Consider the following 19,929-nt stretch of genomic DNA (forward strand, 5'->3'; position numbering starts at 1 on the left):
CAAGATCCCGATTCTTTCCTTTTATAGAATAGCCGCATGTAGTTGGCACGTGGTGTCTGACAGCTAGAAAGCTTGGGGACTCCCTGACCCTCTCCAAGTCCCTCCCCCCGTTTTCAAAACATTTTATTTACTTGAGAGGGAGAGAGTGAATGAGCAAGATAGAGACACTGAGAGAGAGCACACGAGCAGGGGCAGAGGGAGAGGGAAAAGCAGACTCCCTCCTGAGCAAGAAGCCCCATGCAGGACTCGATCCCAGGACCCCCAGGATCATGACCTGAGCCAAAGACAGACACTTAACCAACTGAGCCACCCAGGTGGCCCTGCAAGTCTATTTTGATGCAGCTATGACATTTCACAGGGAAAGTGTTTCTGGATCAAAAGTGCTTGCTTGGGAGGTGAGAATCACCCAGGTTTTGAGGCTCTACATGTCAGACAAAGAGATCAGAGTGCATGCTAAGAGGCATGCTGTGGCTTATCCTTCCTCGGCTGTGTGCGGCAGAGACCCCCGCCATCAGGGGCCTGAGGCTTCTGCTGAACCACCTGACACCAAACCGACCAGGGCACATGGGGGTAAAGTCAGCCGCTCTGGGTTGTATACACACACCCAGATGAATGAAGGCCTCACGTCTAGTTCATTTTTTCAGCCAGTTTTTTGGGTGTCATCCAATTATAAGAATAGAGTTTATGGTCTTAAAAAAAAATACATCTTTCTAAAAAAGTCACACCTTGATGGAAAAAGTCTGGCCCATGAAGAAGGCAGAGGGTGCTGTGAAGAATGGGAGGCACTTTATTTCCAGCTATCAACAGAACAGGGAAAAAAAATTTTAACTTATTTATATTCATTTATTTATACGGATAATGAATAAGTTAAGGAACACTTCATCTCAAACACAGATTGCTTTTATTTTAGCTAAGCTAATGTTTCAGTTCCATATATATTTTTGAATTTCCATCCATGTCAAACACCATTTTTTTCTTTCTTCTTCTTAAAAAAAAAAAAAAAAGAGAGAGAGAGAGAGATTTACAAGCACTTTTACGGCACTCCAGGAAAGTAGGCTGAATTTGTTCATAATAATTTTCCTTTTAAAAAACATCCATCAGACCAAAATAAAAATAATTTTAATTAACTCCTTCCTGAGTAACTAAAACCTTGGAATGTGCTGAAAGGTTATAATAAATAAGGCAGTCAAAGATCAACCAGCTTAAAATGTATTTTTTTTTAAATTAAACTATGTAAAATGTACAATATATTTCATGAAGTACAGACTGCGTTGGGCTCAGGGCCAAAGAAATGTCATGTGTGCCAATAAAGTGATGAGTGCCTTAACTTTTAGGACTTAGAGGCTATTTGTTGGGACAAAGTTACAGTAAGGCCCTACAAGTGAATCCGTCAGCTTCTTTTGCTGGGATGTTATCAGGAGCGCTGCTGGCCATAAATGCCTCACCCAGGTGGAAGGGCTCATGGGAACTCCCAAGAGAATGACGCCTTGTTAAGATGGCCAGTGGTCCTGATGTTCTGACAAAGACACAGACCACGAAGCCGATTCGATTTTATGTTCAGGGAGTCAACTTGCACTGTGTGTAAACCAGTAATTATCATTCTCTAGATGCAATTTCATAGAAATGCCTCACCCTGTACCAGGCAGTCATTCCTGTTTTTGTTTTTAACAGGACAGCTGTTCTCTGTGTTGCTTTTTAAGGTAGGCCTAATGGTAGGGCCCTTGTCTCTCTCCACAGGACAAAGGATATTTCCTCTTCTAAGAACATTTTTCTCAAGCATGACTCTGCCCCAGTTCTCTGAGGCAGAAAGGAGCCCACCAGTGGCCAAGTGCTGGGTTTGGTGCCTCTGTGGTCCAAGCCTTCACTGTGCGTCTCACGATTAAGTAGCTTGACTGCTCACTCGACAGATCCCAAAGGACTTGCTTTCTATTTTGGCAACTTCCCAGTTTTAGTGAATGAAGAAAAAACTCTAGAGAGACTTGTTGGTTTCTCCAAAGTAGAAAATGTGTAGCTTGTGTAAAGTCAGTCTTATTTACTGTTAAGTGTTCCCGACTCACACTTTGCTAGGGCTCCGAGAGGGCTGGCTCTAGGGGAAAAAACACGAAGGAGACAAAATCTGACCCAAGTATCCTGCCTCCCATCGCCACCTGCACCCCTGCTTCTTGCTTGGCCGGCAGTTATCCAGGCAGGAAGGTATGTATATCCAGGGCTGGGGAGGAGGCAGCCGTTGAAGATGAAAACTTCAATGTTCTTCAACTCGTTCTTTCAGAGATAAGTACACTGCTCTTGGTGACCCATGAGATCTGAAGACGTGGCAAGATGTTGGTAGAGAAATGGGGAGAAGGGAAATTTGGAGCAAAGGAACTGCCCCACAGCTATGTGGAAGACCACTTGGTGGGGAGACACCTACTCAGAGAGCTGGCCATTGCTCACCAGAAGCTCTTGCTTCTTCTCTTCTTGCTGTCTTACTAAGGTTCTCAGGAAAGAGCTGCTTCCGTAAGAAATGGGACTGCGGTTTTACAACAGCCTGTGTAGAACTCAGGACCCCTTTTTTACCCAAACCAGGTACCTCTCAAGGGACCAAAGGTGAAAGATGCCTGTGACTGTGGGACCCAACTGGGTCACGGGTGTGCCTGGTAGATTATGCAGCGTCTGTGGTCAGGCTTAGAACTTCTGTCCATAGCCCTCAAATGCCAGAGCTTAAGTGTTTCTGGGTTTCCAGTGAAAGCAATGCTGGGGAGAGACATGTTTCATAGTGGGTGCAAAGAACACAACCAGACCATTTTCCTGATGTCCTGTGACCTCCAGTGTTGGTCTGTCTCGTCTACACTCTTCCTTACATGGCAAACAAATTCTTTTCCCTGCTACGCTACTTGGAAATCTGTCAGAATGGTGCTTGGAAAGAGAGTCTCAATGGAGCTTGCCGTGTTCCTTGACCTTGAAAGGTATTCAAGGCTCTGGATGGGTTGAATGTGGCCCCAGCTGACTCGTTCTTTCAGAGATAAGTACACTGCTCTTGGTGAAAGTGTCCCCTGAGATGGACCAGAGGCGGAATTCTACCCATGGGGGTGGAAACTACTCATCCAGGGGCATCCTCCCTTTTGAGGTCCTTACCAGTCTTATCTTTTCTCCTCTTAGATCCTTCTAGAGTGGATTCGCTGGTCTCTGAAGTGGTTTTGTATTTCTACTGAAATAGGTATGTCTGGATGTTTCCTACCACTGAGGTAATATTTTTACAAGTCATTTTACAAATGATAAATTACTGGGCTATGGGCTCTATTTCTCCCCCTCCTCTCATTATGCTAGAGGGAATAGCTATGTTATGATGGGATGCCCAGTGATGGTGCCATCTAGTGTACCTGGGAAAGGACCCAAGGGCCAGGAAGATACAACGCCGCTAGACAAGTAAGACCCGCAAAACCGGGCATCTTCCCGTGACCCCAACATGTGGGAATGTTTTGCTCTTTTTAATGCAGCCGAGCATCCATTTAGTCCCTTAAGGATTTCCCCCTGGACAAAAGAACTTTCTGGAAAAGGGAGACATGGCCAGTGGAGGCAACACACTGCTGGCATCACCTCTTATAAATATCTTCTAGCCACTTCTCGTCATCTTGGTCCTCGTCATCGATTGGCTCCTCGGTTTCTGGTGGAGTTGGAATAAAGAACTGGGGCCTCAGAGGGGGGCTGCTGACGTGGGACTTCAGTCCAAACTTGCGCTTCAGCAGGTGGAACTGCTCTTTGACATAGTGGTAGAACTCATACTCGTATCTCATTCGCTGGTAGAGAATCTGCACGGCCTCGGGGGAGGGGACAGTCTTCTTCACGGTCACAGTCATATTTCCAAGCTTCCTATGCTCTGGAAAAGAAGCGGGGTTGCACATGAGCAGTTGTCTCAAAAGGAAGAAGGATGAAGCCGTGCATTATGTGCCTAATTCTGGCAGCTCTAGAGAATGAAATTCTGAGTGCAAAGAATAGAAGGGAAAAATGGGTTCCCCACACTATTTAGAAAGATTTCCCCATATCCTAGGTGTTAATATCAACATGGGCTGACGAAACATAAGTGATCTGAACGTCTCTTTGCACGGGATGTGAACTATGTAATTTGACCATTATTCAATTCTAAACAGCAAAATCTACCCGGTTTCCCTTTTGACTTCCTATTACACACATCAAGGGCTTTACTTTCAGGAGGAAGCACGGCAAAAAGCTCTCACCACTTTCTAATCATCTTGTTTTCTTTTCTTTTTCTTTTGCAGTATTAACATACATTATTGAGAGCATAACTTGATATAAAATCTATTTGCATTTCATTCTTTCAACAGGGCATTTGTCAAGAAAAATAGAGGAAGAACTGGTAGAGTCCTTAAAACACAATGTTAACAGTTATAAATTTTGAATGCTTTTAAAGTTGTGGTCAGTTAAAACTAAAATCTGCTAAGTTTTATATTAATGACTATATACAATGTTCTATATATTTTACATGTAATGCCTAACAAAAATGTTATATATATATACATATATATAATAAAACATTAACCCTATTAAAATGTACATTTTAGTGGTATTAATTGCATTCATAATGTTGTGCAATCATCATCACTGGTTCCAAGATTGTTTCATTGCTCCAAACAGAAAGTCTGCACACACTAAACTCCCTATAACCTTCCCCAAGTACCCTCTAATCTACTCTCTATGCATTTGCCTTTTTTAGGTACCCCATATAAATGGAACCATACAGTATGCCCTTCTGTGTCTGGCTTTTTCAGGTAGCATAGGTTTTTCAACTTTTCAAGGTTCAACCACACTGTATATTTATCAGTATTTCATTCCTTTCTATGAATGAACGGTATTCATCCATTGTATGGATATGTCACTGTTTATCCATCAATCCATTGATGGACACTTCGGTTGTTTCTACTTTTTGGCTATTGTGAAGAGTGCTGCTGTGAACATTTGTATACAAGTACTTGTTTGTGTCCCTGACTGCCATTCTTTTGGGCATATATCTGGGAGTGGAATTGCAGGCTTATGGTAATTCTCTGTTAAACTCTAAAGACCACCAAACGGTTTTCCTCGGCGGTTGAATCACTTTACGTGCCTGCTGGCAATGTACGAAGACTCCAATTTTCCCAAATCTTCTTCTATAATTGTCATTTTAATTTAAAAAATTACAGCCATCCCACTAAGTGTGAATTGATATCTCACTGTGGTTTTGATTTTCATTCCACTAACAACTAATGACACAGAGCATCTTTTCATGTGCTTGTTGGTCATTTGTACATCTTCTTTGAAGAATGTTGTATTTAACTCCTGTCCCTATTCTGACATTAGATTGTTTATATTTTCATTGTGGAGTTATAGTTCTTTGTATGTTCTGGATAGGCTGCTGCATAGATAGCGGGAAATGATTTGCAAATATTTCCTCAGGAGGTTGTCCCCTCCCGAGGGGACGATTGTAGGTTGTCTGTTCAGTCTCTTGATAGTTAACTTGGATGAACAAAAGTCTTTGATTTTAATGAAGACTAATTTATTTTTTCTTTTGTTACCTATATTTTTGGTATTATAGTAAAGAAACCATTGCCAAACCCAAGATTATGAATACTTGCCATGATATTTTCTTTTATCAACTTATTTTTAACTAAAACTTTCTGTCACCAAATTTGACTGCTCGAGATACTTTCTGAAGCCTCCAAGAGCAATTCTAATAAAATTTGCAGAAGAATAATGGCCTCATTGAAATAAGGGTATTGCTTTTCCAATTGAGTGTCTTGCAAGGTACAGTACACGTTTGGATATATCAGTTCTAGAATCTTGGCTGAAGAATTTGGCATAGTCTCTTCTAAAATAGGTTTATGACGTAACATCTATCTATCTTCTTTGCAGATATTAACTACAGCTAATCTGAGGTGAGTCATGTTAATATGCATATCCCTATGGGTTTTTAAAACACAGAGTTTAAAAAACTGGTATTAAAGACAGGCAAGCACAAGAATTTAAAGTTCAACATTGAAAGGCGCAAGAAACATAATTTACTTATTTCCAGACTCCTACAATTCCTTCCTCTTGAAGCACTCTCAATTTTGTGGCCTTTTCTTATTTCATACCATAAAAAATATTAGGATTCCTGTGATTTTCAAATAAATTTTTTAGTTAACTTATATGGGCCAACCCGGTCCAAAGAGAATGTAAAAAACTTTACAAAAATATATCTGCTGCAAAGAGCTAAATAGCTAAGGACACCGGGCAAAGGGAGAATAAAGGTCAGAAGGAAGGTCGGCATTGGGGGTAATGGCTTCCACCTCCCTATCTGGAAGGATCTCCCTAGAGTACTGCTCCTGCTTCTTTCCCCAGCCCCTCTTTCAGGGAGGTGGGCCGGATACCAGGGCCAGAGGGGTATCTCTGCATTTTGGAGAAGGGGTTGAGAGACCATCCCCTCTGGAAAGAGTGTGTCCGTCTGCCAACACCTCACACCTTCCTGCAGAGAAGGTGAGGGCTTCTAACCACGCCTGTGACTTGGTGGGCAAGTTTGTCTAAGTCAGGATGAATATGACCAGCCCACTTCTCACACATGGCTGCTTTCTCACACCTAGCTTGAGCTGGGAATAAAGCTAATGTTTGGATCTCCACCTGTCTCCAGTGTCTATTTCTCTATTAGTTAAGAACCCAGGCTGGAGGATATGGGTGTTATTTATTAGTCCCCCAAACCCCAACATCAAGTAACATAAAATCTGGGTGCCTGGGTGGCTTAGTCAGGGAAGCATCTGCCTTCAGCTCCGGTCTTGATCCCAGGATTCTGGGATCAAGCCCCAGAGTGGGGCTCCCTGCTCAGCAGGGAGTCTGCTTCTCCTGCTTCCTCTGCCCCTCCCCCTGCTTCGTGCTCTCTATCTTGCCTGCACACGCACATGCTCTCTCTCATAAATAAAACCTTTTTTAAAAAGTATCATCATATGCACATTGTGAAGTCCTAAGCACTTGGGTTGAGAGTTTGGCCCTAAACTTTCTAACAACCAACAGAGAATTTAACATTGTGAACTGCTCTTCATTCCAAATAATCTATTGCCATCTACTCCTAGTTATAAAACATAGAGAAATATCTTGTGTGAATTTTCATAAGAAAAAAAACTGTGACAAAGTCAGCATTGTTTTAATAACACCCTTTGTGTATGTTCCGCTATGAGTTTTCTGGGTGACAGAGAAAAATGGCTTATCCCAGGTGCTCAACTCAAGCTTGATCTGGGAATATATTCCAAAGTAGAGGTTTTTAACCCTTCTGAAAACCTGATGAAAGCTCATGCACGGGAAGAGGGTTAGGCTCACATATGAGTATCGTAGGCCTTTATGGATCTGTTAAGGACCCCTGACTTCAGGAAATCGTTTCTTAAAGAAATCAAGAAATCAAGACTACATTTCCTTCTACAATCTTTCATATATCTTGTTCATTCTAGTAAGTACTAGCCCTGGTATAATGATAAATAGTGGAGTTAGTTATTTTACCTGCTGGTCCGGTCTGTAGTCATATACATTGCAACAGCAAAGACAGAAGGCCTTGTATTTACATTTTATGAAAAGAGAGGGGCTAACAGTGCCTGGAACTTAGACAGGAGGCCCTCCTACCCTGTCCTGGGGGCAGACCCAAGGGAGTTAGCATTGCGGAGCCTACATCTTTGTAAATAAGTCATGTGGGATCTGTTCTATTGCAGGGTTGAAACACAATTTTCCTAAAAATAATACCCATCAAGTGTAATCACTGACCACAAAACCATCCAAGAAGTGTCCACCGAATTTTTATCCTAGAACCAGGTAACTTCTTAGACGACTCTTCAAGATAAATTGGGACGTAAAATGTTGACTTGCTATAAAGGGTTATTAACATCAAACCAGTAAAATGTTGGAAGATTTAAAAACATGATAGCTTAAAGGAGTTACACATTTCCTTCTTCGATTAGGATTAGGTAATTGGGTCAGTTGCTATAAAGCTACTCCTCGTTCATCACAGCCAAACTCTCTGCCCTGCATGCTTTCCTCTAGAGATGACAATGGGCCATTTGGTGGATGGGCAAAGCAGATTAACTGTCAGAAGTAACAGTGTATCATTCAAGCACAAGGGGAAAGAACCAGGGTGTATCTACATCATTAATTAGCTGATGTGGCCAGCGATGGTGACAGTCCCAGCTAATCCTGATCCCTTGTGGTGTATTTTTACAGGCATGGCTACATCGAATGAGCACGATGGTGTCCTAGTCTCCTTCTGATTGCTCCCTTTCAACCCCCCTCCCCCCCCGCCCATGGCCTGACCTCTTACCTTGCCTGTCCTTGCAATGTCAGTGTTCCTGGATGCGGGCTTAGCCTCCCTCTGCTCCCCCTTCCTCACTCTCTGGTGGTGTCAGCCAACCCTCTACCCTTAGTTTTCATACCACTGTAGACACAAAACCAAAAGTTTATATGAAATGATTACAGCTCCCCTCCCTTTTGTTTTCCACAGAGCTGTCAAATTTCAAAGGAAGGTTAGCGATACTTCCAGAGGATGGTGTCATGGTCAGAATTAAGAGCTTTGTTTTGTGAGAGGAGAAGCAAAGGTCAGACTCAAACAACAATGACATGGACACCTATTAGAGGTTTGGAGGGTGCCCACAGGCATGTTATTGTATTTAATATTTTCAATAACCTGCTGAGGTGTTCTGGCCCCCAATTTTGCAGATGGGAGAGATAAAAGGTCTGGATGCATAAATGACTTGCCCAGGGTCACACTGCTAGTAAGTCATCGACAGAGCTGGAATCTGAGCCTGGACCTCCATTCATGTTGAGGTTTCCACTAATACTGGGCCATAACCAGTGAAGCCTTCATGAGCCTGTAGAAAATTATCACCTTCCCATGGAAAGACTACAGGGAAGTTTGCCCTGTTATAGTCGAGAATTTTTAAAATCACATTTCAAAGACATATGGTTATGTGCCTTGCTGTACAGTAATCAGTGCTATGGAAAAGTCATTCCATTGCTAAGTGTCCCACATTTTTGCAAAATGCCAGACTTTCCCTCCAAACAAAACAAAGCTACGTGAACTGTGGAATCAGCCTCTCTCCAGATTGCCATCATAGCAGTTCTAGAGGAAGTTGTTAGGATTTTTTTTGGAGACTGTTCTTCTTTCGGCCACAAAACAATCATGCTTTAAAAATCTATACTTATTATTAGCATCCTTTGGGAAGTCAAGTAGCCCTCATTAGGTGGGCATACACTGGCGACTGTAATCATCAAGAAGTGAAGACCTACCCATGAGCATCCTTTGAACACTAGCAGGAACTGAGAGATGACTTCACGGGGCCCATGTATCTGGTCCCCACTGGTGGACATTTCAGAGGGAGGAGACAAATTCAGGGCTCCTTTTATTAAAGCAGGCACAGCAAAAAGGCAGCCCGAGATCTGACGGGAAGGCTGTGTTATTTGGCCTGTGAGGTATTTTTTTTTAAGAACTTGACTTACTGGGCGCCTGGGTGGCTCAGTGGGTTAAGCCGCTGCCTTCGGCTCGGGTCATGATCTCGGGGTCCTGGGATCGAGTCCCGCATCGGGCTCTCTGCTCAGCAGAGAGCCTGCTTCCTCCTCTCTCTCTCTCTGCCTACTTGTGATTTCTCTCTGTCAAATAAATAAATAAAATCTTTAAAAAAAAAAAAAAAAAAAAGAACTTGACTTACTTGTTGTAAGACTTGGTCTATTTCACATGGAAGTCTGGCTCTCTGGCTTCCATCAAAGTGAGGCAATATTCTTCTAGATCTAAGTATGACTGCCCACCTCCTTCCCCGAGAGAGAGAACAGTGTTCTTCATTTTGTTCCAGACCCCAAATGCCAGTTCCTTCTTGACAGTTACCTCCTTGGCTGCTATAAAAGTTTGGGTTTTATGCTTCTGCTTTAAAGGTTTTGAAATTCTGACTCTCATGAACCTAGGAAGCAAGTGCTCTAGGTCAAAATGAAGGCTTCAAGGAGGCCTCATCCCTGTGTCCAATATGGCCATCTTTCTTTTTTTTCCCCTGCAAATATTTATTGAATAAACTTATTGCACCAGACATGGGAGTTATGAGCAGTGAATGGGACTTTATCATTATGAGCATCGTCACCAATAGGCATTTTTGAGAGAGCTTTCTCAGCGTGAAGAATGTGAGAATTCTAACATGTGCTTGGTCCTTACAAAAACCCCAACGAGGGAGGCTCTTCTATTATCACCATTTTATAGGTGTGACATTGGAATTTAGTAACTTAAGTTCACACAGCTGGTGATTGGAAAAGCCAGCAATTGGGTCTGGACAGTTTGATGATTGCATCCAGGCTCTTGACTCCTCACATCGTTTATGGCTGAATGGAGCTCAGGGTCTTAGGGGAGAATCCCTCCTCAGGAGCCTGCTCATGTTGGGAGCGGATGGGGCATTTCATTCTGGTTGGTTCCATGGTGTCAGCATTTCCTTTCCTTGGTCAGAAATACCTTGCGGAGAGACCCAGCCTCATGTGCTTGTCTCCGGAATACTCTGGGGGAGCTGGGCCTCTCATAACTACTATTTGACTATTTGATCATGAAGATCTGCTCAAGTCTGAGGGTAAGGGATAGGTTTGTGTGTGTGTGTGTTTCAGCCAAAAGAGGGGAAAATTCTTAGGAGGCCTCTGAGGAACTATGAAACTTTTAAAAAATGTTCCCTGGACTTTTTGCCCTAACATCCATACCATTTCATCTAGCTGTTCTCCTGATGGAGCTTGTTATGCTGAGACTGCTCAGGAGAGGGGTGGCCCCCATCTGTTTTTGTACTTCCACAGCTCAGACCTAGGGACACACAGCGCCCTGTATCTATGCTTCCTGAGCTAGTGAAAGAAGCCAACAGAAGGAAGGGGGTTTTGTCAGACCCGAAGAAGGCTCGGCTGTGCCTGTGAGGTGCAGACATAGCCAAGTGGGAACAAAGGCAATATCTGAATATTCTTAATAGAAAATGCCCAAGAGACCCATGAATGCTGGGTCCTTAGCAGGAAGCAGCCTACCTCACATTTGGGATTTTTCATCTCCTGCTGGGGTCTATAATTTTGTGTTTAGTTTTGCAGTCCAGTTGCCTTTTTGGAATGATAGCGCTGGCCAAGTCATGTTTTCCTGTTCCTATCCTTTAATTAATCAATATGTTTTGGCAAAGAGAAGCTGTGGTTTTAGGATGTTTTTGATTTTTGTTTCCATTTTTCTTATTTACTTTAAGGGCGTGGCCAAAGACTCCCCTTAATTATTTTCTTTTCTTTTTTTTTTAAAGATTTTATTTATTTATTTGAGAGAGAGAGAGACAGTGAGAGAGAGCATGAGCGAGGAGAAGGTCAGAGGGAGAAGCAGACTCCCCATGCAGCTGGGAGCCCGATGTGGGACTCAATTCCGGGACCCTGGGATCATGACCCAAGCCAAAGGCAGTCGTCCAACCAACTGAGCCACCCAGGTGTCCCATCCCCTTAATTATTTTCTTAACTGCAGAAGATTTCCTCAAAGTGGGCATTGGTTGGTTGGAAAACCAACCAAACAACCAATCAACCAAAACCAATCTCTGACCTTTCTATTTCAAGAGCAGAATAAAGATTCTTTTTCCTCATAGACACTGAAGTCACCCCAGAGTCAGGACTAGGTGGGGACAGACTTTGCTTGGCTCCCAGACTCTACTTTCCCTGAGAATTCATAGAGACCCCTACAGAGTCACTATGGCCCTGAATGGGGGTCTTTTTATACCGCTGACCCCTGATAACATAAAGTTATAGTTGGTTATCCAATGCCAGTAGAGAAAAAAATCCAAGACAATACTGAGGTTAGTAGGGAGACGGCTGAGTTGAGTGAGCTTTCCGCATTATTAAAGCTTTACAGATAGTGATATAAAGAGGACCAACCTACCCCTATCTCAGTGTCTCCCCACAGCTTATCTGAATAGCGTGCCCTTCTTTGCATAGAGCTCTGAGGATTTGCGTGTTTTCCCATGGCCTTTCATTGCCTCACACAGCCCTCAGAGCAACCCAATTTTCCTACAGATCCCGAGGGCTTGAGAGGTCACAAGGTTGCTTGTTTGTCTGCCCAGTAAGTGACTGTCCTGAGACTAGAAAGCAGGCTTTCTGATTCCCAGCCCAGTGCCTTTTTGCTCCATCACTGGCTGTTAATTTCCAAATTGAGTGGAAATCTATAACCACCCACTTCTCCTTGCCCTGTGTGTATTCTGGCATTAAGGGGATGGGTTGAAAAGAAGGGCTTGAGTGTTCTAAGTCTAAGCTTTGGTAAGTCTGGGGGGATCTGGTGAGAAATTTGCAAGCCAGCAGAAATGTTTGCAGACTGAAAGAGACTGTGTCTTTTTCATTTTTTAGCTCTCTAGCACCCAGCTCCACGCCTGGCACATAACGACCGTCAATAAAGGTTTGTTGACTTGAAAGCTGTATATTAAATCCATCTGTAAGACTGGATTAACCCAAAGGGCAAATTTTGATTTTGACTGTACCTGTGTTGTTTTTGCTAAATTCTTTCAATAGTTGAGTGTCTTTCATGAGCAAACTTTCCATGTCTAGGAATCAGATTTCTTTAGGATGGGCTGATACAGGGGTTCGGGATCACAGCGTGCTCTGGCAAGGTAGTGGTATTTGCTTTTCTTAGCCACTTTATTGGAGAACGCTCTATTATGGTGACAGATGGCTTACATATACTTATGGAAGCTTCAGGAATACTGTGATAAGGGACATCTGCCACAAACATAAACACCTATGTAGGAACATATAATACAATCACAACCTTGTAGCTCATGAATATATGTCACGTGTATTATTTACTACAGTCATTAAGTAAAGAAACCCAAACTCTATTGGAGCAACAAGACATCCATGTGACCTAATTTTACTATATTGATGCTGTTTGATTACTCCAATTGCCATCATTTTGGGTCCTTTTTTTGGTGCTGATTCTCCATTTGTGAAAGAAAATGTTTCACTTAGAAGTAAGATATTCAGAGCCCATGCACTTGACCCACGTTCCAATGGCTTTGCTGTGGATATGATCTGAACATGGGCTCTGTGACCACTCTTGAATGCTCTTTGGTGGAAGAACGTAGGGCAGGCCATGGGGGTGGGGTGGTGGGCCTCTCTGGAAAGCTGGTGTTTCAGGGAATAGACTGTAAAGAAAATGTTCTATGGTGCCCCTAGACACACACACCCACACTTAGCACCAATCGCATCTGTCTACACAGAACCGTATGCCACTGAAGGCATTGAGGCCCAGCTTCCCAACTTGCTGCCCCTCCCAAGGCACTCCTAAACAAATACTAGGAGTTTAACTTTTGGATGTGATGATAAATATAATTTACCAGTAGCCCATCTGTATGCAAGGCTGAGGAGTGACAGGCACAGTGCCCCCAGTAGGGCCTCAAGCTGAGGTCACAGGCGGATTTTGCCTGCCTGCCTGAGATCTGGACATTTTTGCAAAGGCAGCGGCTCTCTCTACCTCTGCTGCCTTGACATTATGTTTGGACTGGTTCATAATCTTCAGAACTCTCAAAAGTCCCTCTAATGTAAATAAAAAGGAAATCACAGACCTGCCCCCTGAAGTCTCTCTTCCCACCTCTCTTCATCTGTCAAACAGGCATAATGGAAAAACGATGTAGCCCTGGCTCTGGCCCAAAATAAACAATCTGGAAATACTGTGTAAACCCAGCTGCTGCACTGGAGGACAGAGGCCTCACTTCATGACCTCCAGCATGGTTAACCATATGCAAAATACCCCAAACTCACCAAGGGCTTGCAGTCTGTTCTGATACTGAGCTGGTGTGGGCATACCTTCCCTTGATCCAAGGGAAGGCTCACTCTATGCTGACCAAAGGGCCCTTTTCCCATCAATCTGGCCCTGTTTGAGCCTGGTCCAGCAGAGGTTAGGTGCAAGAAATGCAAACGAGTTAAGCAACAACCAGAAGTGGAGCCAAATTTTACCACTGGGAAAAAAACAAAACAAAACAAAAAAACCCCAAAAACAAAAAACCAAAAAACAAGCATCATCAAAAGATAGGCATCAGCTTAGGGGTAACAGAGGGGTAATCACCCCAGAGGCCCTTCTATTGGAAGCAGTCCTCTGTCTAAAACAGGGATGGTTTCCTAATCTCAGGTTTAGAGGACATTCAGAAATGCTCTGCACATGGGGGCTGAGGCATGCGTTCTCAGGTGACAGGTATGAGGAAGGCCACGGTCAGGTGCGGTGAGCCAGGGGGCTGGGGGACATGGGGACAGCACGGTGGGTGCCTACCCAGGGCCACTCCCGCAGAGCCTCCCATGGAGCTGGCTGTGCTGGAAACCGTGTGAACTTGATGTTTGCCACAGATAGAGTAAACCCACTTCCTGAATTCTGCAGGGAGGCCCCACCGTTGAAACACAAGCGGCCCCTCCCAGCCCGTCCGCCGGAAATGAATGTGTGTCACCGCAGCGAGAAGCCCCGCGCTGGGCTGGACCAGCCGGCCTTTGATGTGCCCTGCGGATGACTGATGGCATGTTAAAGGCCGGCTTCTTGGAGGTATGGCAATTAGGGGAGAAAAGAACAAAAAGCACTTCATGGTTGACTCTCCGTGCTTGGGGTTGGTGAAGTAAACAGTGCTTTTTTTTTTCTTTTCCTTTTTCTTGTTCTTTTTTATAATCTTCTTTTCAGATCTGGAAATATAATTAATTGGAAAATAAATTGAGCTCACTTTGAATTTCAAGAGAACCTTTTCTCTATGGAGCCAAGGGAAAGTTACACGAATGACTTTTTAAAAATATGCCTGAAAGTGCTAGGCTCCTTTGATGGAAAAGAACGGAGCCTTTTTAATGCTTCCAAATTGTTTTGAATTTTGGAAGCAGGAGCACCACAAAGGGAGCCATGAAGAAAGAGAAACTGGCCCGTGTGGGGTGGGTCAGGAGGGCCCCCAGAAGCCGGGGCGCCTGGCTCCCACTTTGGGAAGGAAAATAGCAGCAGTCCTGCAAGGAGCCATGTTTTTACAGAGCCATCGCAGAAGGTGTCCCTTTCCTGTTCAGACATAGACAGGCATGTGCTGTTGAGCAGTCCCGCCTGGGGGCTGCCTCAGTGCCCACCGGGGTCTGCCTGCTCTGGCTCCCCACTGTCCTTGCTGTCCTCGTTCACTGGGCAGAGGACCATTTGCTCCCATTTTTTTTTCCTCCCCAACGTGGATATCATGACCCAAATGGTCAAAAAGCTGATCTGTTTCTTTGAAAGTGCATACAACCCTCGTATTACAGGCCTGCTTTCCCCAACAGAGCATATGGCCATTCAAATTCTGCCTTGGACATGAGAATGGCTATAGCGGAGGGCTTGCTTTCACAGCAACTCTTGAACCAAGATATTTGAAAATATCTGCTAAAAACACCTTATTGGAAATTTGAGAGGCAGGGCAGGGGCTCGTGGAGGGAAGGGAGGGAAAAATGAAATAAGATGGGATCCGGGAGGGAGACAAACCGTAAGAGGCTCTTGATCTCAGGAAATGAACTCAGGGTTGCTGGAGGGGAGGGGGCTAGGAGGAATGGGGTGGCTGGGTGATGGACACTGGGGAGGGTATGTGCTATGGTGAGTGCTGTGAACTGTGTAAGACTGATGATTCACAGACCTGCACCCCTGAAACAATACATTATATGTTAAAAAAACAAAACAAAACAAAACCCCCCTCACCTTATTGGAAGACACTACGGCATTATTAACAAAATGCATTTCTTCATCACAAATGCATTTTTTATTTGAAATTACGGAGAGATGCACTTTTGTTACTATTCACACTTTTGTTACTTTATTTGGAATCATTTTATGGGGAGTGATGAGGACCTCCTGATCAAATGGACTTATTTGAATGAAGAACATCAAGAAAAACCCTAGCCCAGGGGTTCTGTCCAAGTTTCTTTGGCATCTGACAACGCCCTAAGCTCTGCTTTTACTTTAGATGCAAGATTCTTCTTTCTATCCCTCCCAGTCTGTCTGTATGGTGTTAGCAGGTCTAGGCTACTTGTCTTAAACACACACACACACACCCCTCCATTGCCAGGAAAGAGGCCGTCTCTTGGAATCACACACCGTATTGTCTAAATCTAGTCCTGATGATGTTGAAGCCAACTGCTGACATTACATTCAAGCTACCTATCCAGTAATGTATCTGGTTATCCTAAAGGTCCTTGGGACCTTATAAGTTTTAGCTTTAAACTTAATTCTTAGGTAACTTACAATTTAAAAATTCATTTTCTTTCTGGTTGTGGTGTGCATAAATATATACATACCATATGGACACATATACTTACCTAAATGTACAAACACACATATGCAAATAATAGAGCGTAAATTTTTCGGAAGAAGATGAAAAAGATAAAATGGCTTTAAATCAAGCCACCTTTATCACTATAGTAATATATTTCTTTTTATTCTTTTTCTTATTTAGGTATGTGAAGTGTAAGATAGATCTTTGCTATGCTGTTTATTGAATTTTATATTCTTTCAACACTTAACTGACCGTAAGCATTTGCCTATAACATTAACTCTTCCAAGTCGTATCTTGCAGTGCCTTCCAGGTCATATAACCGGTTTGCGACTGTTGGATAATTCTGTTGCTTTTTCGGTTTCTATGACTCTAAATAATATGAGATAAAAAACCTTGCTCGTAAATGATCATGGGCCTTTTTGCTTATCTCCCTAACACAAATGGCAGCTTTAGCTAGAGGGTGATGAACTTTCTTCTCAGAGCTTGATAAGGCTTTCAGTTCTGACAGGTTTAAGACATAATTTACTTTCTTTTGTCAGAGATCCTGAAATCCACATAATGCAGTTTTCCCAAACTTTAGGACATTTTCTTCGACATCACCTGACATTAATCTAATTGTAACCTAACTTACTAAGTCGTGAAACACACCAGGCTTTTTGAAGAGCCTGTAAACTATTCTGTGAGAATAGAAAGTACTAAAGCACTTAATATGGGAATATAATTGCTTGTAAAACATTTAATGTGCAAGAAATTCTTGGTAAATTATACCTTGCGATGTCTATAATGATAGTGATTAAATTATTGCTGATTCTTGGGACTCTATGAACTGCAAACTCATATGGGTCTACCACAGAACATTGTTTTTTTTTCCCTTTGTATTGTTCATTCTAGATATATTATGTTTAAGGGACTATAGTCTATTTCCTTGTGGTTGTTTTGACATTGTATTTATTACAGTGATCAGCTCTGATGAGTCAAGGCAAGGTGAGTCCCAATTACCAGCAACCTGGGTATTTTCTCTGGAATGTTAAACACGGTGAGATTCTGATAAACCCTTGAAGGGCTCTGAATGAAGTAGCTGTGCATGGAAGCCAAACATGTAGATAAGTGAGATATTTAACCTCTTGCCCAAGCATTAAGAAATCAGGTTACTAAGAGGTGTGACTCAAAATAACCATTCCCAAGTCAGGAAAGTGTGAAATGAAGTTCCAAGGATGCTGTCAATTCCATTGGGAAAGTTTGCAATGTCCTTTTGAAATTAAGTTTACTTTATCTGGGCAATCTATAGCACAATGTTAGGGCCAGATCGTGGGAAGATGTAAATGAACAGGCCTGTTTCTTCCTTCTCTCCCTGTTGGATATCAGAGTTTCAACTGTAGGCTCTATAAGACAGGGTGTGTATCTGTAAACTCATCCCAGTGGCTTTTGCTTGAAGCAAAACCCTAAGAACGAACAAGAAGTTCATTTGTATGGGAGGTCCGTTTGTTCAATTAAGGAAAGTTTGAAATTGATGGGCTCATACCAGTAGATGCCAAAGTCATCTGAGGGGGAAATGCTATTGCTTTAAAGGACAGTGGCAAATGTTCGATATAACATTGAAATACTGTAAAAAGGTTCCAGACATAATTAAAATTTCCAAATGTAATCTGGCAAGAACAATATAATTTTTTTTTCATAATATGTTTTTGAAAGATGCGGTTGTGGTACAAACTTGCGTTTATCACTAGAACTTGCCCACGAAAGACGGCAGGCAATAGAAGCTACAAGTTTCTAAGAGAAGATATTTCAACGATGGATTGCCTTTGGGTAGCAATTGCTCTTAGCAAGAGATGGTGGAGGAGGTGTTTTTATTAAGGATGAAGAGAAATATAAGCTCTGACAAGAAAAAAATGAAACTCTTTCTTCTGATCTATGAAAGAAAAAAAGGGAGGAACACCAACACAGGGTAAGTGTTCCATCAACAGCACCTCTAAATGGAGATTGTCAGGGGCAATGTCTTGAGTTGAACTTCCATGGCCCACAGCTGAGGGAAATGGCAGAATCTGTGGTGGAAGGGGAAAGGACAATTGCCAGGAAATTGTTGATGCCACAGGAACCTGACATGGTGTAGCTGTGCACCAGCCCCTCTTCTGAAAGAGGTGCTCATGTTTTTTAAAAAACTCGCTCATACGTATCATGAGGTCCTGTCAGGATCTGTTCCCTGCAGAAATGGCGTTAAAGACGGGTGGGGGAGGGGGCAGGAGAACAGGACGATTTGAATGACATTCAAGACATTCTTTAAAAACTTGTTCAAAGGATGGAAAATCATAGACGTTTGAAGGAGAAAAATCAACACATGGAAAAGCTGTAAGCCATTACATCCTAGTTTTATAGAGGCACGAAATGAGGTTTCATGATGTTCTAAGAACCACCACCTCACTGCGTAAAACTGAATAAGTGAATTGGCATTAGATCCATACCGTGTTTTCATCTCATTTTTATATAATAATAGAAACTGTCTTGTTATGTCATCGTCGTCTTCTTCAAATCATCCACAGTGAAGGAAATATTTGAAAACTTTCGAATTATTCCTACATTCTAGCAAAACCATACATAGACAGGCTGCTTGATTTATGACTTTCCATTAACATTTACTCTCTAATGGCTTTTACCAGATGATTTATTTACTCGGTCTATGCTGAGGTAACCTCCTGGCTGGACGGCCGGCAATCCTTATAGCTCAGGCTGAGGGACTGAGTTCCCTCACTAAACACATCTCTTGAATTTCTGTGTGGGCTGTGGATTCTCAGACAGAGGAATTAGGAGGCCCAGTTCAGTTTTAAAACATTCCTCCTTCCCCGCCAATTCTCTTTGGAAAAATGAAAAAACAAACAAACAAACAAAAAACAGAAAAAACAAACCAATGACAATTTCTGACCCATTGGATAATGTACATGAAATAATACTAATATGAAATAATGTTATTTCAAGTCTTGGCTATCTCCCCGGATCCACTTCACCTTTCTCTTATTTTACTGGCCAATTTCCTTCCTTAAACTACAAAATGCATCTACTAAGTGCCACCAAAACCAGAAGGTTTTAAAAAGAAGGACTGAATGCAGTTGTTAGCTTTCCCATTAAGCACTGGTGTCCCCTCTGACCGCAGCGTGTAAGATGTACATGGTACCAGGAATTGCGAGATATGGTAAAGACCCTGCTAGTGTTTATCTGACCTCCTCGAGCTCTGAGCTCAAGGAGGTGATGCGGTTGAATATCAAAGGTTGTGGAACATGCTAGTAGGAATTAACGTGTCACCTTTGAAACCTTTTACACCATTTCTACCAGAAAAGATCAAATTCTAATTTAACGCCATTTAACTCAGTCGTCACTTCTTGGGTTTTACTAGTGACAATAAAATGAAGAATTGGAGCCTAGTGAAAGCTCTTTGGCTCTTTTTTGGGGAGATTTAATCCCACCCTCTTTTTCTGAACATTGCAAAGTCTTCTGGAGCGTAAGAACTTGTCTTTCTCTCCTTCTATTTTTATCCCACAAAGTCTGCGGCCGTGGAGGGTGGGCAGCTGCTGGCATAGCGGGGATGGGGTGAGAATAGAACAGGGAATCACCCCTGCTCCCAAATTTTGCTAGAGCCCTGGGCATGGTTGATGGATCACAACGGGCAAGCTGGGTTCCCTCCCTCAGG

General features: G+C 42.8%; 1 protein-coding gene across 1 annotated transcript in view; it reads right to left on the bottom strand.

Moving 5' to 3' along the window:
• Positions 1–884: 884 nt before the first annotated feature.
• The window catches only part of UST (uronyl 2-sulfotransferase), a 298,701-nt gene continuing 279,656 nt past the window's right edge, over positions 885–19,929 (bottom strand). The window contains exon 8 of the mRNA XM_045066253.1: positions 885–3,856. Coding sequence (XP_044922188.1) covers positions 3,573–3,856 — 284 coding nt within the window. The 3' untranslated portion in view covers positions 885–3,572. The remainder of the gene's footprint in view (positions 3,857–19,929) is intronic.

This window comes from Mustela putorius, unplaced genomic scaffold, assembly GCF_011764305.1.
Source record: "Mustela putorius furo isolate JIRA1106 unplaced genomic scaffold, ASM1176430v1.1 tig00003863_pilon_pilon_pilon, whole genome shotgun sequence".
Classification (NCBI taxonomy): Eukaryota; Metazoa; Chordata; class Mammalia; order Carnivora; family Mustelidae; genus Mustela; species Mustela putorius.